This window comes from Trichoplusia ni, chromosome 18 (genome assembly GCF_003590095.1).
Source record: "Trichoplusia ni isolate ovarian cell line Hi5 chromosome 18, tn1, whole genome shotgun sequence".
Taxonomy (NCBI): Eukaryota; Metazoa; Arthropoda; class Insecta; order Lepidoptera; family Noctuidae; genus Trichoplusia; species Trichoplusia ni.
This window is the reverse complement of record NC_039495.1, coordinates 4,556,851-4,583,601: the sequence shown is the minus strand read 5'-3', so window position 1 is coordinate 4,583,601 and position 26,751 is coordinate 4,556,851. Positions and strand designations below refer to the sequence as shown.

Below are 26,751 nucleotides of genomic sequence, written 5' to 3'. Positions count from 1 at the left end.
TAAATCTATTTGTGCCTTAAGATCAATTAACTCTTTTCGTAAGAATTATCCAGTAAAACCACTTAAAGATGTATGTTTAAAACAATATAAAATTAAAGGAGAAAAATTTCTAAGTTAGAGTTACACTCGCAATAAAGTCCTTTAAAAAACATTATCTTTCCATGAAACCCCACCACCCGTTTTACAGAAACCCGATTAGTCAGAAAAAAAATGTATGAACTATGAAGCATAAATGTTTATTCATGTGCCTATAACGAGCTTCCGACTTAGAAAAATGTAAGTGAACCCAACAATAGTACAGAAATAGACATTACATAATAAGAGGATTACGTATGTGAACGAAAGGTCAATCCCAGCTTGTAATATAGTCAAGAGGTCTGATTTGAATATTAAGAGAGCATATATAATCATATAGACATTGCAAGCTTAGAATTAATGGGCAGGTTTCCGGAGTGTCGTTTAGGTATTAAGATTTCTTTTAATAGATCAGTACCAGCAGGATTAGATTTGACACAGTTTTAAAAGAAAATCCATTTCTTGAGAAAAAAATCCTTTTACCATTCATATAAAATTGTTTCATTGTACCAGGACTTCATAGTCACCTTAGAGTAAGGTTTTATCTATACCAATTGAGAAAACCGTTACAAATAATAGATGTTTATTTTGAAATATTACATTTATAACACAATATTAAAAAGAAATAGACTGTTCACCTTTGTAATTAACCTTATAATTCGAAACTCTTTTTTTTTCAATCTCAAACGTTAAAAAGTTGAGAGTGACTCATTCAAAATTCGCGAACAGAATCAAAGCTTCACGTCAAGCCCAAAAGCACGCATCATGACCTAGTATTTAATAATCCACTGTACAACCATAGCAATAAAGCTCATAATTCCTTCGCACCTCGTTCAGCAACACCTGCTCTACTGAAATGACTCTTATCTCATAGTAATAAGATTCACATTCGTAATCTATGCAGTCGAGCATAAAATGTTGAGTCGCGTAAAATGCCGGGCGCGTTTCAGGCTATTGTCCTGCTCTCAATTGTCATACCTGTCAGTCTGTCCTGTTGTTGCATGCAGGACATATACGGGCCGAGTCGGGGAAAAAAGTAAGCTAGACTAGGTATGTATTAAGTTTGAATTATTAAGCGCTGTCTGGCTCGTTGTTCGAGGTAAAAAAATAATTTTATTTTTGACGAGTAAAGTTACATAAACTGATCAATACCTACCACATTTCAATAAAATGGATTTTTTACTTTTAATTGAACAATGAGGTGCATTGAATGTTAACACTATTTATTACAGCGGCTATGTGCGAGTCGAACTTGCAAGATTGAGGGTTACTAAGAAATAGGTTATAGATGAAATAGTCGGGTGTAGGACAAATAAACCACATTTATAATACATTCTAAATACCAAGAATACATTCTTCTCAACCTTGATCTTCATTTTCGGTAATTTTTGTTGTTAAATCGGCAACAGAATTTCTTTGTCTATGAAAATATCAGCTGTCTAACTATGACGGTTCCTGTTGACGGACTTACAGAAAGACAGATAGACACCGGAGCCATGTACAATCCCTAAAATTACGTCTTTTAACTTAAGACGTAGATTTGATAGGAGTACTGATAGGAGGAGCTCGTGGCTAAGCTATAACCACATAAGTGATTTGTTCACAGGTTAAGCTATGCTTGACGCGGTTGGTCCGTAGATGGGTGACCATCTTTGTCATAACGAGTTCCTCCGTGTTTCGGAAGGCACGTTAAATTGTGGATCCCGGCTGTTATTCCTACATCTTTGACAATCGTTACAGGTAGTCAGAAGCTTGAAAAAGTCTGACAGCCAGTCTAACCAAGGGGTATCGTGTTGCCCAGGTAACTGGGTTGAGGAGGTCAGATAGGCAGTCGCTCCTTGTAAAACACTGGTACTTAGCTGAAACCGGTTGGACTGGAAGCCGACCACAACATAGTTGGGAAAAGGCTAGGCCAATGATGATGTAGGTTTGATAAGGGTAAATGATCATAAAAAATTACCAGTGGTTGTCGATTCCATGTAATTCCGGATTATAGTTAAAAATTTGCATTATAATTAAACCAGTCCCAAAAAAAATCAGCCATTATCTCCTACTTGAAAATGAACACAGCTTTTTCCAGACAACTAGTTTCAAAATAGTTCTGTAACTAATTTCTTTATTTTACTGTCGACTGGCAAATGTGTCTGGCATCCGAATTACGTAGGGTCGTGAACATATAAAGTACAGCAGGGTCTCCGAAGGAATCTGAAAGTTACGAACTGGGTTACGTACTTAGGTCCTTAGTTAACGACTGGGACCTTCTGTACTGCTATATAGATGTATTTATTTGTTGTTACAATACGTTTTTTTTGTAATCAATACCATTATACATATCCATTTGTGTGTAGTAAACAAAGTACTAAGCAAAAAGAGGCTCTAATACAGCTATTTTTTAATTTTACTATCCTTACAGTTGGACGCTGTCCTCAGACCGTATTTTAAGAACCGTGATAGGCAGGTTAAAACTTTTCTGATATAACTAAAATCAATTAACGTAAAGGTTGAGGTTAAGCAACTTGATGGGATCATAAATTTGATGGCTGACACTTATTTTGTTATTGTTTTTTGGTTTCTGTATTAGCGAAGAACTAAGTGATGTAATTAAAACGTGCCTATAAACTTTTGTTACACTATAATCCAGTTTTTTTTTACATTTTGTTGTAATTGGGTAAATTTTATCTTGTAGTTTTAGTGAGTTTTAGTCTAGTGTTTACAGTCTATAGTTAAGTGTGGTCTTCTAAGATTGAAAACATGATAGCAGTTGTAAATAGTTGTAAGAAAGCATGTGTGAATAAAATATAACTATAAAAATACCAAAATCCGAATATTATTCCATTTAACCATTTCAACACATTTATTTACGTTTCAAATGCTTTTGTCCTTTGCATTCGTATGTTGCGATCAAAATACAGTCAATATTTTAGTTCAAGCAATGACGCTACAAATTTGTTGAATGTGCTACGTCAGCCTTGCTACGAAACGTTTAGCTACGAGACCCGATTCTGTGTTTAACGGCCGCTTTCTATATTCGATCCCGAATCTAAGATTCCGATCAATCCAGATTTTACTCAATCCCTCGATTGAGCTTGAATCTGCATTTCATTAATCGATCTCGTCTCGAAATCCATCGAAAAAAAACGGATAGATCGCCCTGCTAAACGTTTTGTTTTACGCATGTGCAGAAAAAGTACTTCAGCGATTATTAATGAGTAAAATGGTGACTTTTTTCTTAAAGCTTATCTATTTTATGTATAATCACTAGAAAGTGCACAAAATACAAAAATAAATGATTGGGAAGTCGTAGCGGTAAAATTCTGTAATTCTACCTCAAGATTAGAAAAAGCATAAACGACAATAAACGTTTATTGACCAGCAACGGAACGTCAGTCAATCCAAAAGTTGTCAGTCAGTTTGACAGTAACATAATATATTTTAAAATCGCAAGTTTATTTGTTGTTTGTTTTTCCGTTGTCTCAGTTATAGAATAGAATACAGCGGTAATATTCGAACGCGTTCAGAATAAGTTCACGCGCCATCTGTACAAGAAACTGTATGGGGTGTATCCGTTCTACCTACTCATGGATCCCACTCTGTTTGTTCTGAGCATGGTTGGCAATGATCAACTGTATATGAGACGGGAGTTTGCACTGGTCGTCTTCTTGGTGAAGGTGCTTCGTGGAGTGGAGAATCACCCGGAAGTATTGCAGCGCTTGAGCGTGTGTACCGGACCGCTTCGTGTGGCGGCGGCGAAGCCCGCACCTACAGCGAGAACAAATTTGCTCGCCAAAGCACCTCTTAAAAGAGCTCTCCACACCACCAACTTCTTCAAAATCAGACTGACGTGTTTATGTGTTTTTAATAATGTAATGTGTTGCAATTTTTGTTTAGTTTAAGTTCTAAGTTGTCGCATTAGGGTAAACCCTGTAATGATACTTCATGGTTTTAAATAAATAAATCAAAACGAGAATATTATAATCGTTATCTATTGATTCCAGTATTACAGATATTGGTAAAAGTGTACTTAGTACACAAAAACTATAAAACCGAAAGAAAAAAAGTTTAAGCGTCAGCTTATGCTTAGCAATCCAAAAGAATTACTGAGCGCTGGTCTTCAGCTTAAATCCTTGACCCCCGTTTACAAGTAAAGTACAGAAAAAAAAACAGCCACTCGATACATCACAATCACAATTACAAATTTTGAGGACAGATTTTGTTCGTCTTCGCTGTCACTACTATCCCAGTCCGATAGCTGAGCTAATACTTCAAGATCGCTATCACTATCACTTGAAAATATTTCCATTTTCACAGATTTCTCAGTACAATCCGTAAAAATTTGGGGATCGCGATTATAGATCAAAAACGTCGAAAATCGATTTGTCAAAACCAGAGATCGGTTATAGAAAACGCATAACTGTCACTTTCATATAAATACCAATCTAAAATCTCGATCCGCCCTCCCAAAGATAGATTGAAGAAAAAGATCGAGAAAACGATCCATGGATCGGTTATAGAAACACTAAAAGTTGAAAATGGATTCAAATGTCAATCTCGATCCGTAAATTAGGGATTGAGATCGAATATAGAAAGCGGCCGTAAGTTAACAAAGCAAGTCTTGCTGGTGAAATCAATTACCAAGTATTATGTTCTCCTACTGTTTTTTACTATACTCTTACACTGTCTGATTACCTGGTAGCTGAACCTTACTTATGTAGTATTGAGGTGTTGCTGAGGGTGATTATTAAAATACGACCCAATGTCAACTGATTGAATAAATGTCGTGTGTTTTATAACGGTTACAAGAAAAATTATAGTTAAAAAAGCAACGTAGATATAATTCTATCAAGTTAATAGTAATAAGAGATAAGCAGTTAAATAATATTACGTAAAGAGTTTAGTAATATGTAATTAGTATTTACGTTTCTAACATGATAAATTAAAAACCGTATTAAATTACAGAAAAAAGTATAATACCCAACCAAACTATTTCAATTTATTTGTAAAATAAAAAAGGAACAAATAAATGTTTCCAGTGTTACTACACGATGGGAAGACTAAGACACTAATGACTTCCTTCCATTCCTGTATTCCTAGTACCATCTTTGAGTAGTTACTGTAATTAGAAGAGAAAATTGCTGGACACTCGAACTATTCCCAATCTCTCTGTATTTAATTGTTCCTCTGAAATAGTGGTGTTCTGCATTATTAATTTTGCCTCATTTAATATTGCAAATAAGTTACTACTATAATAAATTTATCTTTGATAAATAAATATTTTTATTTAGATAAAACATATTGTGGATCTAGGGTAATTGTTTTAATTTGTGAATATACTAATTTAACCAAAGTATACAAAGTACGTTTAACGTACACACACAAAAGAAACAACTAATGTCTTCTAAATTACCTACGTTAGTGGAGTTTTAAAAACAATAAAAAACAGTCAGTTTTAAAAATAAACCTCACTGTCCCAAAAAGAATAGCTTCGTTCACTCGCTTTCGTCCTAGTTTAGCATTGTTAAACTTTTTCGTAATTCTAAACATTCCATTTTTCATTTTTGCACGAATCTCTTAACCCTCTCACCCCCTTAACTCTTCAGAGCATGACTACACATTTCTGTGAGTGCTCGCATTTCAGTGTTAATTTTACTTTCATGCTTACTTTGACGCGTACTGTTGAGTAATAGAATCGTCGAGCTCATGTTACGGATCGAGTATTACGTAAGTGAAGTGGTGTATATAATATGTAGCAACATTACGTTTTTAACTAAACGTTATTTAAAAGTTGGTATTTAATGAGGTTTGTTAAATAAAAACAAATTCTTCAACTTACTACTAAACTATGTAAGTAAAGTAAGAAAAGCTTGTATTACAAAACCGCGTTGTAAATCAGGTCCAGGTACCAGGAGGGCATAATATCAAAAGAGTTTTTTTTAACTGCTCATTAGCATTGTCACAGAATAAATTTCTAGAGCACCCGAAAGGTTTACCAAGTAGCCGCGCTTAATATCCAACGAGCAGCGGTCGAGTTAATCTATTCTTCGTCTCTCTGCCGACCTAGTACTTAGTACTGAATTTATTTAAATTTTAAACTTGCGCCCCCTTTAAATTCACAGTGACTTAAATTATAATTTAAACTTTTATGCACACAAACTGATCCCTAGATTAAATTTCGTAAGGTGTTTAATTTAACGAAATATTTTTATTTCTCCTATTGGCTTCGCAACATGAATAAGTATGGAAAATGCCCTCACTGTAACGTAAATATATTGAAATGATACCGAGAAGATATAATTATAGACCATAAAATCTTATTAGGAATTATATAATACCGTACATAGTAAAAGTGATTAGCTTGGTAGATAGAGATAATTCTCAAAAAAGATAAGTTCAACAACATGGCAAGAACTACAAAAACAAGTAGATTTATGATTCAATATTACAAGACACAAACGTATAAATTATAACAACAGTTCTCCATTATCAATTGTGAAGTTAGCACCAGTGATGCTCTTGGCCTTATCACTAGCTAAGAATAACAGCATTTCACCGATTTCCTCCGGGGCTGCTACTTTTTTCAATGCAGTTTCCAGTTTCCAATCTTCCCACATATCAGGAAGCCCGGCATTATCCAAAATATCAGTGACTACTGCACCTGGACTCACAGCATTCACTCTCACTCCAGACGAAGCAAGTTCTAAAGCTGCTATTTTAGAAAAATGATCTAAACCCGCTTTAGACACGCAGTACGAAAGAGTCCAAGTACAAACTTTTTTTGCTAGTATACTAGATATATTGATTATATTGCCTTTTGTTTTCACAAGATGTGGCACAGCTAGACTTGTTAGGTGAACCACTGCGCGTAAGTTGGTGTTCATGATTTTGTCATAAGACTCCATTATTTTGCCACTAAGTAATCCTTCGCCATCTACAATACCAGCGTTGTTGATGAGAACATCCAGTTTTCCGAGCTCATCGATAGTTTTCTGCACGATGGTGCTGGCCTCCTGGTCGTTGGCGATGTCGGCGGTGATGACGAGCGTGCGCGCACCCAGCTCTCGGCAGCGCTGCGCCACGCTGTCCAGCTTGGCTCGGTTGCGGCCCACCACCGCCACAGCCGCCCCCTCCTTAGCGAACAACACGGCCGCAGCGGCGCCGATGCCCGAGCTGCCTCCCGTCACCAACACCACTTTGTCCGCAAAACTCATTATGAAACGTAATTTGTAAACTGATAGCTGACAATAACAATTCACTTTATATTATGTGGTTGACTCTTTATCTATATGAGCTCAGATAACATAAATCACCTGCTTTAGTATCGAGTAATACTAGCAACCTTGATGTGCAAGATAGACTTCAAAGTGCATCACAAAATTAACAAATTAAATATCCCAAAGATGTGTCAATTCATTCAGTGCTTTGATTGAAACTAAATTTATGTTTATAGCATAACTTTCATGCCAACATTTAGAATCTGATCGGTTACCTTATTTATTTATGTGTCTTAAATTGCTGAAAACTATTAAAACGTTTTGTTTTTTGATTTGTCAGTTTTTCATTTTCTTTTGTTGCAAAAAAAGCGATTTACGAAAACTTATCAATAATTCAAGACTGTAGTCCCTTTTAAGTTCAACATGTTCTGCTGTCTACAATTTTATTATACTGTTCTATTTCGTTTTAAGGACCCGATTAGTCTTAACTAAATCTATTGGTACTTTGCCATGCATAAAATACGACAGCATGTTTTCCTTGCAAAGAGGATGTTAATAATCAGCTACGGTGCTTGAAAATCAAGTTTGTCGGCGGCGTGTGGTGTGTCACTAAAAGAATAATGTCATTGCACCACACGACATGGTAACAATCTTATCACAGATAATAACACAACACAAATAGTATGATACTGTAAGATCAACAAACACAACTAAATAACGAAATAGTATAATTTAGCAACATTGTTACAACAGTAATTCTCCATTGTCAACAAAAAAGTTAGCCCCCGTGATGCTCTTAGCCTTATCACTCGCGAGGAATACCAGCATATCACCGATTTCCTCCGGCGCTGCTACTCTTTTCAGAGCCGTCAACATCCTCCAATCTTCAAACACATTATTAGTAATGCCAGCATTGTCCAAAATATCAGTGATAACTGGTCCTGGACTAACAATGTTCACTCTGACGCCGGATGGAGCTAGTTCCAGGGCTGCTACTCTAGAAAACTGATCTAAGCCAGCTTTGGAGACGCAATACGAAAGAGCCAAAGAACTGGGTTTGCTTCCTAAGGTACTGGAAATGTTGATTATATTGCCTTTTGATATCACAAGATGCGGTACAGCTAGGTTGGTGATATTCACAGCCGCGCGTAGGTTGGTGTTCATAATTTTGTCGTAGGACTCCATTATTTTGCCGTTGAACAAGCCATCTCCTTCTAAGTATATACCAGCATTGTTGATGAGAACATCTAGTTTTCCGAACTCATCGATGGTTTTCTGCACGATGGTGCTGGCCTCCTGGTCGTTGGCGATGTCGGCGGTGATGAGGAGCGTGCGCGCGCCCAGCTCTCGGCAGCGCTGCGCCACGCTGTCCAGCTTGGCTCGGTTGCGACCCACCACCGCCACAGCCGCCCCCTCCTTAGCGAACAGCACGGCCGCAGCGGCGCCGATGCCCGAGCTGCCTCCCGTCACCAACACAACTTTGCCTGCAAAACTCATTTTGAGATGTGACTTCAGAGACTAATACTCCAGAATCATATTTCACTTTATATAATACTGCGGTATCCTTATCTATATGAGTTAAGACAATATTCATAACTCTTTATTAGGGTGTTATGTTCACATCTTACGTTATTTAGAATAGACAAACTACTTAAAGATTGCTGCAGATAAAACGAATCCGAAAACTTTTTAATATATTTTTTGTAAATCCTTCTGATATATTTAGCAATCCTGTAGTTTCAGCATTTCAAATCCAAAACATAAACAAAACCTTGGTTATTATTTAATCAAAATGCCATTGTCTATTGTAAGTTCACCCCCAGTGACGCTCTTAGCCTTATCGCTTGCCAAGAATAATATCATATCAGCTGCTTCATCAGCAGTGGCAACTTTTCTAAGCGGAGTTTCCTTAGCCAAGTCATCCCATGTAAAAAGAAGTCCAGCATTCTCCAGAATATCAGTTATCACCGGTCCTAACCTCACAGTGTTTACTCTCACTCCAGATGACGCCAGTTCTAAAGCTATGACTTTAGAAAAAATAAACGGCGATGTCGGCGGTGATGAGGAGCGCACGCACGCCCAGCTCTTGGCAGCGCTGCGCCACGCTGTCCAGCTTGGCATGGTTTATCTATATGAGTTCAGATAATATAACTCACTTGCTTTAGTATCGTGTAATACTAGCAATATTATGGATATTTTGCCATGCATAAAATACGACAGCATGTTTGCAATGCAAAAATAATGTTAATAATCAGCTGCACTGTGCCTGAAAATCAAGTTTGTTGGCGTCTGGTGTGTCATTAAAAGAATTATGCCGTTACATCACACGACATGGCAACATAATCTTATCACAGATAACAACATAACACAAATAGTATGATAATGTAACGGTTAACATAATATAAATATAAGGAAAGGCCAGGCTAACATGGCAACAAACAAAACTAAATAACGCGATTTTATAATTTAGCAACATTGTTACAACAATAATTCTCCATTATCAATAAAAAAGTTAGCCCCCGTGATGCTCTTAGCCTTATCACTCGCGAGGAATACCAGCATATCACCGATTTCCTCCGGCGCTGCTACTCTTTTCAGAGCCGTCATCAGTCTCCAATCTTCAAACAAATTATCAGTAATGCCAGCATTGTCCAAAATATCAGTGATAACTGGTCCTGGACTGACAATGTTCACTCTGACTCCGGACGGAGCTAGTTCAAGGGCTGCTACTCTAGAAAACTGATCTAAGCCAGCTTTGGAGACGCAATACGAAAGAGCCAAAGAACTGGGTTTGCTTCCCGACGTACTGGAAATGTTAATAATATTGCCTTTTGATATCACAAGATGCGGCACAGCTAGGTTGGTGATATTCACAACCGCGCGCAGGTTGGTGTTCATAATTTTGTCGTAGGACTCCATTATTTTGCCGTTGAGCAAGCCATCTCCTTCTAAGTAAATACCAGCATTGTTGATGAGAACATCTAGTTTTCCGAACTCATCGATAGTTTTCTGCACGATGGTGCTGGCCTCCTGGTCGTTGGCGATGTCGGCGGTGATGAGGAGCGTGCGTGCGCCCAGCTCTCGGCAGCGCTGCGCCACGCTGTCCAGCTTGGCTCGGTTGCGGCCCACCACCGCCACAGCCGCCCCCTCCTTAGCGAACAGCACGGCCGCAGCGGCGCCGATGCCGGAGCTGCCTCCCGTCACCAACACTACTTTGTCTGCGAAACTCATTTTGAGATGTGACTTCAGAAACTACTAACTCCAGAATCATATTTCACTTTATATAATACTGCTGCATCCTTATCTATATGAGTTAAGACAATATTCATAACTCTTTATTAGTGTGCTAAGAATAGAAATCATAATTGCAGATTACAGCAGATAAAACGAATCCGAAACTTAGTTTATATATTTTTTGTATATCCTTGTGATATATTTAAGAAACCTGTAGTTTCAGCATTTGAAGTCCAGTTACCCGAACAATATCTGGTATCTGATATTACAGTCAACTCATTAAACGCATATTTATATGTTGCATTACTAAAGACAATATTAATGTTTTATTACTTCTGACAGACCTTGGACTATCACTAGTCATTGGAACTACGGCTGAAAATAAATTACTTCAACCAACTATCTAAATTTGTGGAATGATTTTCAAATTGCATAAAACTTGATTCGTTTATTACTTAAATATATTTTTTTACTTAATGTCGTTATAAAAAACAAAACCTGGGATTTTTATTTAATCAAAATGCCATTGTCTATTGTAAATTCACCCCCAGTGACGCTCTTAGCCTTATCGCTTGCCAGGAATAATATCATATCAGCTGCTTCATCAGCAGTGGCAACTTTTCCAAGCGGAGTTTCCTTAGCCAAGTCATCCCATGTAAAGGGAAGTCCAGCATTCTCCAGAATATCAGTTATCACCGGTCCCAACCTCACAGTGTTTACTCTCACTCCAGATGACGCCAGTTCTAAAGCTATGACTTTAGAAAAATGATCCAAACCTGCTTTAGATACGCAGTAAGCCAACATTCGTTTATTCGAGGCTTTTCCAAGCGTACTTGATATATTTATAATGTTTCCTTTAGTTGATATAAGATGAGGAACCGCTAGGCTGGTGATGTAGACCGTGGCTCGAAGATTTGTGTTCATAACCATGTCGTATGACTCCATAATGTTGGTACTCTGTAGTCCTGCCAAATGTGTGATACCAGCATTGTTGATGAGAACATCGAGTTTTCCGAACTCATCGATGGTTTTCTGCACGATGGTGCTGGCCTCCTGGTCGTTGGCGATGTCGGCGGTGATGAGGAGCGTGCGCGCGCCCAGCTCTCGGCAGCGCTGCGCCACGCTGTCCAGTTTGGCTCGGTTGCGGCCCACCACCGCCACAGCCGCCCCCTCCTTAGCGAACAACACGGCCGCAGCGGCGCCGATACCCGAGCTGCCTCCCGTCACCAACACCACTTTGTCCGCAAAACTCATCGTAACCATACAATTTATTACACTGCATACAGTGTGTATTTCAATGCAATATATTTAAACCTACCTATCTTATCAAGTTTTTGTTAACATTGGCGTTATTTTTACAATCTTGAAAAAATATGCAATTTATGATAAGCTACTAACTGTCTTTTACGTTAATTGTGTCGTAGCTAAGTAGGTCTGCTGTTTCATGCTAAGAGTTTAATGATTGATGATTGCGCTTCAGTTACCTCTTTCAAGAGCAGAATCCTGATTGATAAGATCCACAGAGACAAGTTTATTTACAAGAGGCAGGTTAACGGAAATTTAAGGTCAGAAAGAAACAGAAAATAAAATAAGAGTCCATATAACATTTTTAATAGCATTCATTTCTTCACTAACGAACCATTGTCAATCAAAAAGTTAGCACCAGTAACGCTCTTTGCTTTATCACTGGCTAAGTACAGTATCATATCGGCTACTTCTTCGGGCTGAGCTGTCTTCCCTAGAGGGGTTTCTGTACCCCATTCATCATACAGATCAGGAAGTCCAGCGTTCTCCAAAATGTCAGTATAAACAGGCCCAGGACTTACAACGTTGACTCTTACTCCAAAAGCTCCTAATTCTTGAGATATGACTCTTGAAAAATGATCCAAACCAGCTTTAGAAATGCAGTACGATAGCATCGTCGTATTAATCAATCTTGCTAGAGTGCTGGATATGTTAACAATATTCCCTTTGCTTTTTATAAGATGCGGTACAGCTAAACTGGTTATGTGGACTGTAGCTCGAAGGTTTGTGCGTATAACTGTGTCGTAAGACTTCATGATATCATCAGCAAGTATTGACGCTATATGCGTCATTCCTGCGTTGTTTACAAGAACATCAAGTTTTCCGAACTCATCGATGGTTTTCTGCACGATGGTGCTGGCCTCCTGGTCGTTGGCGATGTCGGCGGTGATGAGGAGCGTGCGCGCGCCCAGCTCTCGGCAGCGTTGCGCCACGCTGTCCAGCTTGGCTCGGTTGCGGCCCACCACCGCCACAGCCGCCCCCTCCTTAGCAAACAGCACGGCCGCAGCGGCGCCTATGCCCGAGCTGCCTCCCGTCACCAACACCACTTTGTCCGCGAAACTCATCTTTGCTAAAACTGTAAAAAAAACTGTTCACTCAACCGTCTTGGATTCGAGATTATTTATATTGTAGTTTTGATTTTGTTATCAAAAGAAATGAGATAATTTTACTAAGATAGTAGATAGACTAAGTTTTATTGAAGGTATTTAGCTTATCATTTTAATGAGCACATTCAACTTACTCATCTCTGATTGCATAGTTACTATAGAAATTCAGTGTCAACAATGGTAAAAAAATTTAGAACCAGTGTTCTACAGCTATATAACCTAAGGATATGATGTTGGCTTATTGTATGCAAAGTAAGCATTCAAGAAAAGCATAATAAAGAAAAAATGGAATAATCGGCCGAATGTCTTGATTTTATGAATATCTTTGTCTATCTTTTCTGTGATTGATTGGCACCGCAACCGCAGGTCTATCTAGTAAGGAATTAAATCATGCACATTGCGCATGAAAATTTCGTAATAATATCACGTGCTGTCTGAATGTAGATTATACGTAATAAAAAACTAATTGCGGAATGGTACTTAAATTAAAAATGCAGTGATAAAGTACTTTTCGTGACTATAGAACCGCTAAAGAAAATAAGCCGTTTATGTATTCAGTGTCTTCTCAAGGCCGTGTAAAACTTATATGATTTTACATTATACATAAAATGTTGTAAACAATTAGCTGTTCCCGCGACTTCGTTAGCAGGGAAATAGGCGGGTAGGTTGTAGATAAATAATTTGCAATAATATAATTGAGATGTAAGCTATCCTATCTTTCAAGTTGGGTCAAACTACACGCCGTATGGAAATTTGATTGAAATGGACAAACGTAATCAGTAATTAATTTTTATATCAAGAGTAGATAAAAAAATAAATAGCGCAGAATGATAGTCACTTCACTGCCTTGAAGTACCAGGAGAACAGTAATCAATAGTATCTGCTGGAATAGATGACCAAGATAGACTTGCTTGGAACTTCGGACCTCGTATCTAGCTTAGATTTGTTTTGCTAAAACAAAACGACTTTTAGACATCGATTGATTGTCTTGTGCGATGTGAAAATACACTACAAATTGGTCGCATTTGCAAGAGGGACATTAATAGATTACATTTGTGAAAAGCAAAGTTTTGTTATCTATTTCTGTCCCCTACAGACCGTATATATGACCAGATAATGCTTTAAGTAAGCTTTTACGTGTTTGACAATGTTTCTGAAAAACTAATCAGTGACGATGATAATATTTATAAATGATGATATTCAGTAATTTAACTGTTTAATTATCAAAATCAAAATCAAAATCAAAAGTCATTTATTCAAATTAGGCTACTAAGTAGCACTTTTTGAAGGTCAAATTACATTGACAGCACCCAGTTTTGCCCACCCGTCACCGCTTCCTAAGTGCTTTTGCTGTGAGAGAAGAAACGGCGCAACAAACTCCCCAGCAGCACGCTGTCTTTCCATTTACAATATAATTATTAAAAAATATATCAAAATAAGTGTGTAGGTGCCGTGCCAAATAAACAAAAATTTGAGGTCATGGTACCTAAGCCACTATGAACTTAAACTGTCAACTACTCGGCCAAGGTCAGCAGACCGACCAGCCACCGCAAGCAGCACCCGTTCACGAGTATGACGCAAGGGTCAGCCATCACCTCCCTCGCCATATTTGAGGGAAGGAGGTGACCCGACCCAAGACGCCACCGCAGGCAGTGACGACTAAGGGAGCATGACGTATCTGCTGCCGGCTAATAAAATAAAACTCAAAGAAAGAAATACCCCAAACGTTGATTTACCTGGCACAGCCCCGAACACGGAGGCGGCATAAATTGCTACGTCATTCAATCTTATAATTAATAAAATTATACATGTCAATTATGCCACTTGTCAAGTTATAAAAGCGCATTAATAAAGTAGCTTACCTACCCACCATTGAATCTGAACAAAGGATACAAATTAACGTACCAGGAGAACATAATTTATGCAGCTGTAGTACAATCGCAAAAACCATACGCAGCAGGTAATAAATATTTAATTAATTATGAACAAAACGCGGCTATTTGTCATGTTCCCCTGTTTATTTAGGTTGAGTGTTGACTGATCACAATAGCAATTTCATTAGCAATTAATTTGTTTGTCGTATTTGCTCCGTGTGGCGAAATGTCAATACTGCTTTGTGCGTTCGTTGAACTAAATACAATTTGTGTGGGGTGTGTAGTTCTGGAAAAATAGAGGTTATTGCTTGAAAGTAACGTGTTAACAAAGCTAGTCATCTTTTATGTTTTTCTGCTGTGAAGACTAATATAAAACATAACAATGTATACCTTCCTTGCTTGGTTTCTATCATGATGATTTTTACCGACATAAATAAAAAAAAGAAACAATATAATTTATCTAGAATACCCGGCACCTATCTACCGTTGAACGAACTAAAATATTATCATAGTGCTGAATAAACAGGGGGTCAACGGCAAGACACGTAACACGAGAATAACTACGTAGCTCTCACATCTGTTAGTGACAGGACAGCAGACACTCTGCACTCGGTCCTGGGGAACGGCTGCTTTACTTTATGAGCTCCTGGTAAAAGGAAATCTGAGATAAGGTGAGTTTAGTTCTGTAGTAAATTGGCAAGGAAAATCAAAAAAAGTTTAAGGAACATCTTTTACTTTTTACTTATTTCATTTAATAGGGGTATTTCACAAAAAAATAAACTGTTTAGCCGTCAGACGGATTGCCAAAAAATATTGGATGCGTAGTTTTTCCTTCATAAACAAAAAACTGCTACTACAGTGATTTAAAATCTCATGTGACGTCACTTACTAGTACGATACCGTACTTAAGTGCTTTTTATCATCCTCACTATTAATTTATATGATAAAACAAAAATACTTTTTCGATATTTTTTTGGAAATCTGTCTGACGGCCTAAACATATTTATATTTTTAGATTTAGTGAAATACCCTATTCTTATACAACATACTGATCAAATAGAGTAATACACGACAAATAAAGACAATAATTAAAACAAAAATAGCTTAACAACACGAGAACTTCATGCACACATTTGAGACATTTCATCGAACCGCGCAAACTGCACACACCCAGCCAGTATTAATTAATGCAAGACGGAAGCATTGTGCGCGATTCAGATTATTGCCAATCAACGTCCAAGCTGATCCGTTATTGAAATTTGCATTCATCATGATATATAGATGGCGTTACGAGCGATGCAGATGATATCTTTATTGATATGGGAATTATTACCCGGAAAATGGACGGATGAAAAATTATCGGAGATTCGTTTGCATGCATTATGGAATAGTTGAAGTTTTCCTGGCGGACACACTTTGTAATCGCAGTGTTTGGGTGTTATCAGATTTGAGTATGTTGAGTGTTTCTGGCTCTCTGTGAAATTAATAAAAATTAATAAGTTAATAGCAGTGAAGGTGCTTTTAAATTAATGGAAGTTACTATATAGATATAAGAAGATAGATTTCGATGGCGTGCAATTGGGAAGACCTGAGTCCAGCTGTCGAAAAATATGGGCTCATGATGATACGATAATAGAAGATAATAGATAACGATAACACGAAAACTAAAACAAATAAAAATCATGTTGATGTAACTTAAAGTTAATAAATTCCTAGGACAGCAGTAGATATGTAGGTGCCAACATTATAATTTAAATAAAAAAAATTAAACAAAACTAGGTCATTTCTTACCAAAACTTTTAAACGATAAATCGGAAACGTCACACAAACTTAGTACAAAGTCCGCAACAAAACCGCGACATCGTTTCTATGTAAACTGTCCCTGTATTTTTATTCCGGACTTGGACGCTGAAGTCCGACTTATAAAACTGCAAGACTCGCTATTTGTATAACTTAGGTTTCACTTAAGAGTTTGTATCTGCATTGTAAGTTAAATGTTACTGCTTTGCCTTAACTTTGTAAGCTGATTGATATGTTTGTCTTTTAAATGCAGTTTCGTGCTGTGACTTTGTGACTCTATCTCAGTAAGTGATTGCGGGAGACTTAAAAAAGCTTAGTGATTTTTTGCTTACGTTTTAAAATGTTTTTTTTTGGAAATGCATAATTGCTAGCCTATCGTATGTACGTCATATACCTGTGTTTAGTTCCAATTAACCTAACCTAACAGGAGTATCTGACTGACTAGAGTACCAGGAGAACATAAATCGTTATGTTTGACAACTTCCCTCACATGTATGTATTTTAATATCCACTACGATGAATTGTAGCTCACGAATTGTCATGATTAATGATTCGAATATCTTTGATTGATTACTTTGACAATCATTTTATCGAAATTTGTATGTGAATAATGGAAAAATTGGCATTCACTGAATATTTTTGTTAGTTTGCTTAGAGCACATTGTATCCATAGTTCGAAAGTATTGTAATCGCATTCACTTATTTCGACGAGCAGATTTAGTTTCGAATTCGCCAAGATGGAAATTATGAGACGTAATTAGTTACAAATCGTATTAATTTACTCTACCCCTGTCGGTGTAATTACATTTTTTCACAAATCCTTATATGTAGAAATTTTGTTAATATACATAATACATTTAATTGTTAACGTAGCAATTAGCAAGAAAAAAATAACAAAGGCACTTGAGTTATCCTGACATCCGTATCAATTGTTGTCAGTGAGGCGACGACAATTTAATTACACGATGACACGCGAATATTTTGCTGGATATTTTTGTTCGGCCCTATTGCCCCGGACCCTTTTCAGGAAAGCGGTCAGTCCAAGAGAGGTTATATTAGGACAGAACACCTGTGGCAATATGTAATCCTGGTACTTTCGCAGTAGATTTATTTGCTGTTTCGCTGATATTTTTTATTGCTCACATATTTTTTCCTTTTTTATGTGGCCAGCGTTATTTTGGAATGATCGATGACTTCGGCTCATACTCGATTTAATTTGCTCCTTTTTGTGGCAAATTTGACTCTTGTTTTTATAATCCTTTTTCAGTAAATATGTTAGCCAAAAACACATTATTTTATCATAAGGTATTTTGTAAAGAATTTAATTTCCCTGTTCAAACTATATTACCATACGCACGTTACCCCGTATAAAAATAAACGAAGGTATAAAGGCGTGTGTTCACCCGCGGTTATCACGCATGAACGCTGATCAAACGCGATTATCTGCCGGAGCGTGGCGGGTGAAACACCTCACCGAGCAGAGACCGTCATCGTTTTTTAATGTGTGCACACGCCCTTAGTTTGTATTTTATTTTGCAAATGAAACTTAAGTTAGTTTAAAAGGTGAACGATTTTTATTTTGGTTAATGAGTGGCGTATTGTACTAAACTCACAAAACGCAGGTGACTTGTTAAGTGACTTCCAACCCAACCAATAAGTTAAGCAATACTTGTAATAATAATTAATTCATTTAACTAAAGATCATATATCGTGACGTACCAGGCGATCATTAACTGACAGGAGTTCCACAAAATATGCGTAGCCTTTGCTATCCGAACCAACTAGTCCTAAACAAACTAATAACGCAATTCCAAGTCTCATCAGACCGCATTCAATTTTACATATCCTGAGGAAGGCACTCGCTTGGGTGGGGGCTAATTGGAAAGGAAACCCTTAACAAAATCGCTTTGCCCTCATACAGATCTCCACTTTGAGGTATTTGCACACTTCATTGGAATTTAATTAATTTCATGTTCGTCGGCTAGAGTTAGATCTATGTGAGGCTTAGCCTTAATGCGGTCATGTCCTGGGATGTTCGAAAATCCTCGTCCTTTACAACTACTCTAATATTTAGGTGCATACAAATAATGGTAAAAATTAGTAGGTAAATAAAAATTTGTTGTTACGTGTAACAAATCTCATTTTTATTCCGGCCTTTTGAAAATAATATTGCTTAATGAAATCGAGATTTTAATTGTCATTCAATTTAAAACACATTGTTATTCAAAAGAACAAACAAAGGAAAATGTTTTTATTGTAATTATATAATTGCTTCGAAACGTAATAGGAGCCCAGCGATGTGAGAGCGTGTCCGACCGTTCATGAAATGTATACGTTAGCAATGCAAATGAATACCAGTCCATTTCATGTCGCCCTGGTACTTCAGAAGGAGTACCGTTCTGTAAAACATGAATTCTGCTGTCCTGGTAAATCAAACTTTGATAGGGTTATTGATGGCTAGCAGCACTATTATAATAGTTAAAGTATTTTTTGTTAAGTATTTACCTAAAAAGTTTCTAAAAAAGTATTTATTTGTAAATTGCTGTCTTTACACTCGCCATCGGTTGGATACTGTCAACACTTTTCATTAATTAAAACAACTTTTCATGTTTTAGTAGTCAGATTTTATTAAACTTTGTCTTGAACACAAAAGTTATGATGAACGTGCACAAAAGAGGTTTGTATAAAGCAGTGCAAGTTTGTGAGCCTTGTCTTTGTTATCGATATTTAAAAAGTTTTCAGAGTTGACAGTGTTGACATGACATAACAGTTTTTTTTTATGTCATAGGCAAAGACCTAAACCATACAGCCTACCATCATGAAGTATCAATATCAAACACTACTTTTTTCTGATCTGAGAATCTGAGCAGATTCAAATTTATAGTAAGAACTAGTTGAAGGAAACGGGATTATTCCTGCAATAAGAAACACATAACACTCTCGTAGTTCATCGTATTCATGCAGACACCTTTATTATGGTAATACGTGCGGATTGCGACTTGCATTCGGTCTTACTTTGCCGTATCTGAGCTTACTTATGTTATGTTCCAGTGCTCTCCACTTCATAATTATTTCTAGGTTTGCTCAACGGAATCTTGAGTGCAATTTGAACAGTTTCCATGTTTTAGATGAAAGGACAATTTAGGATTTGTAGATTATGTCTCAAACTTTAGGTCTCATATTGACAGTGAATTTAGTGTAACTGTGAATTATCAAAATAAGAAAATTCTAGGGAATAGCATATTATATTCTGATTGTACACCGAAGAATGACATCAATGAAATTAATTACATACAGTGTAGTTCACAATGGCGGTCTTATCGCTTACAGCGATAATTATCTAGTCGTGACTTATAAAAAAATGTATAAGTTAGGTTACAGAATATAGAATATTACTACGTAGTTACGTCTTGAAGAAGCCGTATAAGATGATACCTAAATCACCGAGTCTCTGATGATTTAACAAACACTTTCATTTACTAGCAATCTACAATTGTGAATTCTTCAAAGTACTTGAAAATTTAATAATCCATCATTCAAATTGAAGTCAGAGCACTACAGACTACGCTATCCGATAACATCTTTCAATTCAATAAAGCATATTAATTTTAACACCACGCTCATGCGAATAAACGTGAAACCGAATTTACCAAATAAAACCAGTAATCACCTCTCATCCAATCGATAAGCCCACGTGTGGCACCCCCGGGAGGTTTCCAATTGCCCACACCTATAACGTTGCAACCAATGTCGTTACGAAAACCATAACATGGTAGACCTCCATACGAGACATTGTGTATAAAAAATATACATGTAGGTAATTAATTATGACAATACACTTTGTTAACTTTAATCGCCATTTAATAATATATGCACAATCTTCAAAAAAGCGTTGGCATGTAAATAATTCTTAAGACTGACACTTCCATAATTAAATTTTTTTAGAAAATATATTTAAATATTACAAATTGATTCCACGTCTATCATTAGTTATCAAAAGAATAAATGAGACTCTTTGACACATTTTAATTTGTGTGCCATCTTGCATAATATTCAAAATGTAAATACTTTAACTAACTACTCAAGCTGATACCAAGATTAACTTTTCTTTCAGCTCTTACAGTGTTTAGATGTTCACGATCTTACTTTTTTGCAGCGCTTTCGTAAACTTTTATACTAAAGAAACAAACTTCTTTCATATTTAATTTCCAACATAAAATGTAAGTAAGTAACATAACAAGTAACAATTTCAATTTACAACGGCCATCGCAACTTTAAATTACGAATAGTTATTGCTGTTAATTCCAAAATATATTGCAGATACAAATAACACAATGCGTTGCATGACAAATTATTCTACTTGCATGACGTGCAGTGTACAAATGGAGATATTATAAATAAAGACACGTTATCAATCAGCCAATCATAGTCCACTGCTGGACATAGGCCTCTCCCAATTTACGACACGTTAGTTTAAACAAAATCAAAACGTATACCTAAAGGCATTGGATATACATATGTACATATATAGTACATATTAAGTACCTTAAAATAAACTATGGCAACCAATATAACAAAATTTGTTGTCTATAATAAACAATGACTTATATTTTATTTAAACATTACTAAATGTAATATTTTCATTTTTAAACTATATTAAATTTAATATCAATACAAAATAAACAATATACATAATCTACGGAGCGTCAGAAAAGACATCTTCATCCCTGCCAAAGTCGGGAAACGTGCCAGAAGGCTGGCTGGATTGCTACGTTGTAAGAAAATGCTAATTCTTTGAGCAAAATACAGACCTATAGTAGGAGTCAACATTTCCTACCTGAATACACTGAGAAGATATTAGAAACATATTCATATGCTTACCCGTAAGTGGACAAAAAAACCTTCTTTCATCTTAAAACAAAGAGATTATAAAGCTTCTATATTCAGATAAAAATAACCGCTTTATACATGGATACACAAAACATCCCATGACGCAGGTAATGGTGGGCACAGGCCGTCGCAGTTTTTACATTTCTGCGCCCAAATAAATCAACGCTTACGTACAACGCTTACATACCGCATTTTATGAACATATTTTTTGTAGGCTAGCTCACAGTTAATATCTGGCGTATAAATCTCTCTTTTTGTATTACAAAAATAAATTCCTCCGAATGTACGTTTTTAGTCATGTTTTAGCCATTTCTAGTATATTTAAGTTGGTATTATCATAAATTAGCTGTTGCCCGCGACTTCGTCCACGTGGTTAGAATTTTCCCCGTTTTTCTTTTCACATTTTCCATTGTATCTTCGCTCCTATTAGTCGCAGCGTGATGTTATATAGCCTATAGTCTTCCTTGATAAATGGTCTAATCAACACAAAAATATTTTTTCAGTTCGAACCAGTAGTTCCTGAGATTATCGCGTTCAAACAAACAAACTCTTCAGCTTTTATTATTTGTATAGATTTTACTAATATGAAATAAGAAATATATAAAATAGCAAGAAATAGATAGTTTTAAATCAGTGTATCTCTGTCAAAGCGTATCCACAACCGGCAGATATACCTTCGCTGGCAAAGGTAGCTCAAAATCATTTGATCCACTGGTCCAATAAATTGTGGGAGCACTATCTTGGTATCCGCATGACGGTATGAATATATCTTGGTACGGACGCAGTAAAATAAGCTCCACTCTGTCATGTCGCTCTGCCCTATCACCAGCTGTTTAAGTCTGCAGTTTGTAAAAGCGAGACGCCGCTCTTGTCCGTGTCATTCGTTGTCTCTTTTCCTCAATTGATTGGATTTGTGACATATGATTTTATGCTGGAGATTTTTTTCGAAAGCTTTAATGCATCGAAATAGTTTTATTTTAAATAACGTACTGCCAGTTTTTGTAATACGGAACCTAAATCTATGTCTTGATGGCGAGTGCCGCCATTTTTTTCTCTCTGCTTTACTTGCCTTGTGACACATCCCTTAGTTTTTCGTTCACCGTATGTCCTTTAATGGATTTACTTTTGCTGAAACGAAATTTCAATATTTTAATTGAATTACTTGCAAACAATACAATTTTAACGCTCAATCAAGGCTTTTCAATTCGATTCATAACGATTTTGTAAAGGTATTCGACTACATCACCATGGCTGATACGTTTAAACTGTTTTATTTCATAAAATTTAACAAAAAAAATATAAAGAAGAACAATTTATTTTGACGATAAAATTTTTGACTTTTTAGCTCGAATTGAAAATAATCTTGCACGAAATACCTTTCCTTTTACGAAATATTTTCACGTATTAATTACAGTGAAAGCAATCTGTCAAAAAGGTCAACTTAGTGCGAACGCTGTATAAAAGTAGATGGTAGACCTCCAAAGCGTAAAACCGTCATCCACTTTACAATACAAGAAAACAAAAGATGACATTCAAACGTTCCGTTGATTCAATACTGACAGTTCTATCTCCGCACATACATATTTATGATCCATTGTCATTTCACATATTCTTCAGAACACATAAAATATTGCAATCGTCATACATATTTGCGGTAAGCAGGCGAATTTATCACATTTCGACACATCGGCGTCGCCATGATTTCCAAGTCACTGGCTGTAAAAACGATAACGTTTTTATTTGGTTCATTTCTGATTTTCAACATATGTTTTTTGCTGTCATTTTTTACTGGTCACGAAGGTACGTACTTGCTTGCTTGGTCCATGAGGTGTTTTTTATAGTTAACGGTATCAAGTTGCCACGATTGGGCTAAACTACCGTTCTACTACGACTAATGATTCATAAATGCAAAATGTTTTTAATTACACGACAGTGTCAAATGTATGTAAATATGATATGTAAGGTCCTAACAATATAGCAAATAAGTAGTATAAACAACTAATTAACTATTTTCCCCATAACTTACCTGTCCACTTAATACTATTTATTATATTGTATTTATTATATTTGTATTTATATTTATTACTTTGTATTTATTATATATACGTTGCACGCTAATGCACATTTCCTAAATATTTTTCCGCCCGTATTATACAGACGCAATTAGCAATGTTTAACGCGCATACAACAAAGTTTGTCGCCGTCATTAGCGCTTCACAATCAAAGAAACCTTTCCTGTTTTATTTTGAGGTCCCCTTTTTCTCCCTTATTTATTCGGTACAAAAATACTTATTATACGGTAGTTAAGTTAAATACAAAATTAAAATGTTTAGTACGCCTTAAACTGGCGCTAAAGAAAAGTTTGATTGCAGAAACACTGACTCTAATTGAGCGATTCCAAAATGTCATTCCCATGGAGGAGAACTGGCAAGAAACGCCATAGGTTAGTTTTTCAAATAAAACAATGATAGAAGGTTTTACAATTTCACAGATGTGTGACAAAACAGCAATACCGCTTTTGGTAACAATTTGAAACTTAAACCAAAAAAGATAAAAATAAGATGATGTTAATATGGTCAAATTCTACGCTATTTTACGCATTAACAATATACAACAGAATAATTACAGTTAGAATTAGCACAACTTAAATTTTAAATATGTCAATGTCAATAGCACCAGATGGATCTCGAACAGCAACTAAGAAACACAATATTTACTCCAAACAATATGAAATCATAATAACGATATATTTCATTGTTATAACTGATACTAGCATTAAATTATTAACAAATGGAAGGACCTACAGCCAATTTCTAAGTCCTTTTGTCAGTTTATTATACACATTTGTCCTATATCTGTCGACCGAAGATAAATAATAGTCATATATTATCACTAGTCTTTCACACACTCGCCCCTGATTCGATACTAAATGATTTTAGGCTCCTTTGAGGTATGGCAGGCCGTTTGGGTTAGTTTCGTGTCTATGAGAGACGGCAAGTGAGAGCCTTATGGCTTATATCTGTATATCTTCCATTGATAGAATATTAAGTTTATGTATGGACAATTTGACGGCAAACTGGTCGAGTGGTAGGTATGGGTTACACCAATCGCAGTCCGTGTGACGTGACTCCGATTCGATTCTTGCGTCGTTCTGCTTTTAGTCAGGATGTCTCTTTGCATGCGTCTTGAATGTTTGTAAAAATTTTAGAGCAGGAGTTTTTTTTTTCAAAGAAGAGATAGCTTTACACCATTTCCTCATGTTTTGAAGTTTGACTCTGTTTCTAGTAGGTCGATCAATTTAATTTGTTGTAAATTAGGTGATGACGCCATCATCTTTAATTTGACTATTAATGAAATATGTTTTGTGTTTGCTAACGTAAAAAAAACATTTTTCGCTACAAAATTACACAACTTATCCCTGATTTCATTTTCATCTGTCATTTTATCAAAGAACCGATTTCTTTCATCATTTCTTCTAACTCCTTTAAAAACACGATGAATCCAAGAGTACCGACATCGTGTATAAGACAAATGCGTATATTTTTCTCGAGTAGTTGTAAGTGCCTTAACATTGTTCTTCTTCCACAACCGCTATTAATTCTCTTAAAGCAATGTCGCTATTACAAAGGCTTGCTCGTCTGACCCGTTGTGATAAGTTTTTATGGGATCCTAGCTAGTTGTTTATTTTATCCAGTCTTTTATAAATGGCTTCTTAATCGATGTACTAGGGCGTTATGAAGACTAACAACTACTAAGTTGTGTACTATCGTAACTTTTTTCTTTTGCTTTTCGATCGCAAAGTAATGAATCTAATAATATTTTAATTTCAAAATTACAACTTAACAGAACCAAATATTCTCCGTTATTTTAGGTCAAGACGTTTAATTGAAACTAAATAAAGTACAAACCCAAGACTTGTCTAAGGAAACTTCGAGCGTTAAAAACTTAGCTGATGCTATAGTTTCCTAACAAAACAAACTTAACTGACTCAGCTCGGCACCACAGTTAATACGTCACACACGGACCCCTGACAAGTTAACCTCCATTTTGTGACGTAGGTATGAAAATTCTAAACGTTCCAAATACGTAAACGTTATAATAAATATTCCAAAAATACAACTCGTTTGTGAGTTTGCTATTCGTTTTACATAGCTGCCGAATATGTACGCACGCAGGTACCAGGCAAACATAGATATAGAGTAGCCCGCCCGTATCGGTTGTTGTTTCGGCTTGAACAACAAGCTTTATTTATAGCTCACATGCGCTATCGAGCAATCCAGCCGATTATTGTTTCTGATAGCCTAGTATCGGCTACGAGTTGTATCTAGGAAACCACTTTACCTAATACGGAGACTGTCCGTCCGTAAAATATTACCTACACAACGTTTTAATGGTCTTTTCAATACCATGTTGACTGACTTATCAATACTATGGTTTTTGACGGTAAGTGTTGTATCATGCCCAATAAAAACAACTATTAAAACTTGACACGTGTATTTCAACTTCTCAATAGCAGTGTAAGTGCAACCATCTTAACCGCACTGGCAAGTTGAGAAGTGCTTTTAACGCGATATACGTTTCCTAGACACGCTGTTAGCTGGTTCAAAGACTAAAGAAGAACTAGGTACTCTATCTCATATATTTTTATTACATTTCATGGAAAAACTTCGTTTAAATCTCCAAAAAAAAATCACATAAAGCTCAAAATGTTCGCGTTATAAATAAAACAAAAAAGGTTAATTTCGTAATCCTTCCGCAGCGTGCGGATACACGCAAGGTCAATGGAAGTAAACTTGTATAACCATAAAATATTTTCGGTGAGTGTTTTCGAATTTTTCGTCGCAAACAAACATAATGGGAACAGACCAGGGTACAGTCTTCGACACGGGGGACCTTAATTGACAGGTTTTATTCAACTTTATTTCGTCGCAGTAGGGTTGTGTTTTTGTGATTTGTCTTTAGTGTATGCGCGGAGCATTGTACAGTTATCTCGCACATTTCCCGGCGGAAATGAAATCGGCGGTATTGCGCGGTAACGCACCCTTTCGGCGGTTAGCCGAGGGGCGGGAAGCGAGGATGAAAAAGTTAGCTTGCAATGTACGGTGTATGTATGTATATATGTATGTATGTACTCGTAAATTAATTATGAACAGCTAGGAGCATGATTCATTTGAATGTAGGTTATGAAAGTTTTACATACTTCAGTATTTGTAACATCTTGGTTGTAGAGTGAATGATTTCATCCATTTGCAAGTTTCG

General features: G+C 36.4%; 6 protein-coding genes across 7 annotated transcripts in view; 1 reads left to right on the top strand and 5 right to left on the bottom strand.

Moving 5' to 3' along the window:
* Positions 1-26,751, top strand: part of LOC113502924 (uncharacterized protein CG3556) — a 139,310-nt gene that overhangs the window by 57,139 nt on the left and 55,420 nt on the right. The gene's annotated exons all lie outside the window — the stretch shown is intronic.
* LOC113502932 (3-oxoacyl-[acyl-carrier-protein] reductase FabG-like) lies at positions 6,362-7,567 on the bottom strand. The gene has a single exon (XM_026884687.1). The coding sequence runs from the start codon at positions 7,278-7,280 to the stop codon at positions 6,534-6,536; it is 747 nt and encodes a 248-aa protein (XP_026740488.1). The 5' UTR covers positions 7,281-7,567; the 3' UTR covers positions 6,362-6,533.
* LOC113502929 (3-oxoacyl-[acyl-carrier-protein] reductase FabG-like) lies at positions 7,995-8,799 on the bottom strand. Its single transcript, XM_026884683.1, has one exon. It carries the CDS (start codon positions 8,778-8,780, stop codon positions 8,028-8,030), a length of 753 nt encoding a protein of 250 aa, XP_026740484.1. The 5' UTR covers positions 8,781-8,799; the 3' UTR covers positions 7,995-8,027.
* LOC113502925 (3-oxoacyl-[acyl-carrier-protein] reductase FabG-like) lies at positions 8,940-11,802 on the bottom strand. Of its 2 annotated transcripts, XM_026884681.1 has the most exons (2): positions 11,274-11,802; positions 8,940-9,311 (listed from the first exon to the last, which is right to left on the bottom strand). In XM_026884681.1, the coding sequence occupies exons 1-2, from the start codon at positions 11,778-11,780 to the stop codon at positions 9,063-9,065; spliced, it is 756 nt and encodes a 251-aa protein (XP_026740482.1). In that variant the 5' UTR covers positions 11,781-11,802; the 3' UTR covers positions 8,940-9,062. The 2 variants fall into 2 exon arrangements, with proteins under 2 accessions (XP_026740482.1, XP_026740481.1); XM_026884680.1 differs by lacking the exon at positions 8,940-9,311 and having other exon boundaries at positions 10,946-11,802.
* Positions 9,271-10,534, bottom strand: LOC113502930 (3-oxoacyl-[acyl-carrier-protein] reductase FabG-like). The gene has a single exon (XM_026884684.1). It carries the CDS (start codon positions 10,512-10,514, stop codon positions 9,762-9,764), a length of 753 nt encoding a protein of 250 aa, XP_026740485.1. The 5' UTR covers positions 10,515-10,534; the 3' UTR covers positions 9,271-9,761.
* LOC113503127 (3-oxoacyl-[acyl-carrier-protein] reductase FabG-like) lies at positions 12,137-12,886 on the bottom strand. The gene has a single exon (XM_026884946.1). It carries the CDS (start codon positions 12,884-12,886, stop codon positions 12,137-12,139), a length of 750 nt encoding a protein of 249 aa, XP_026740747.1.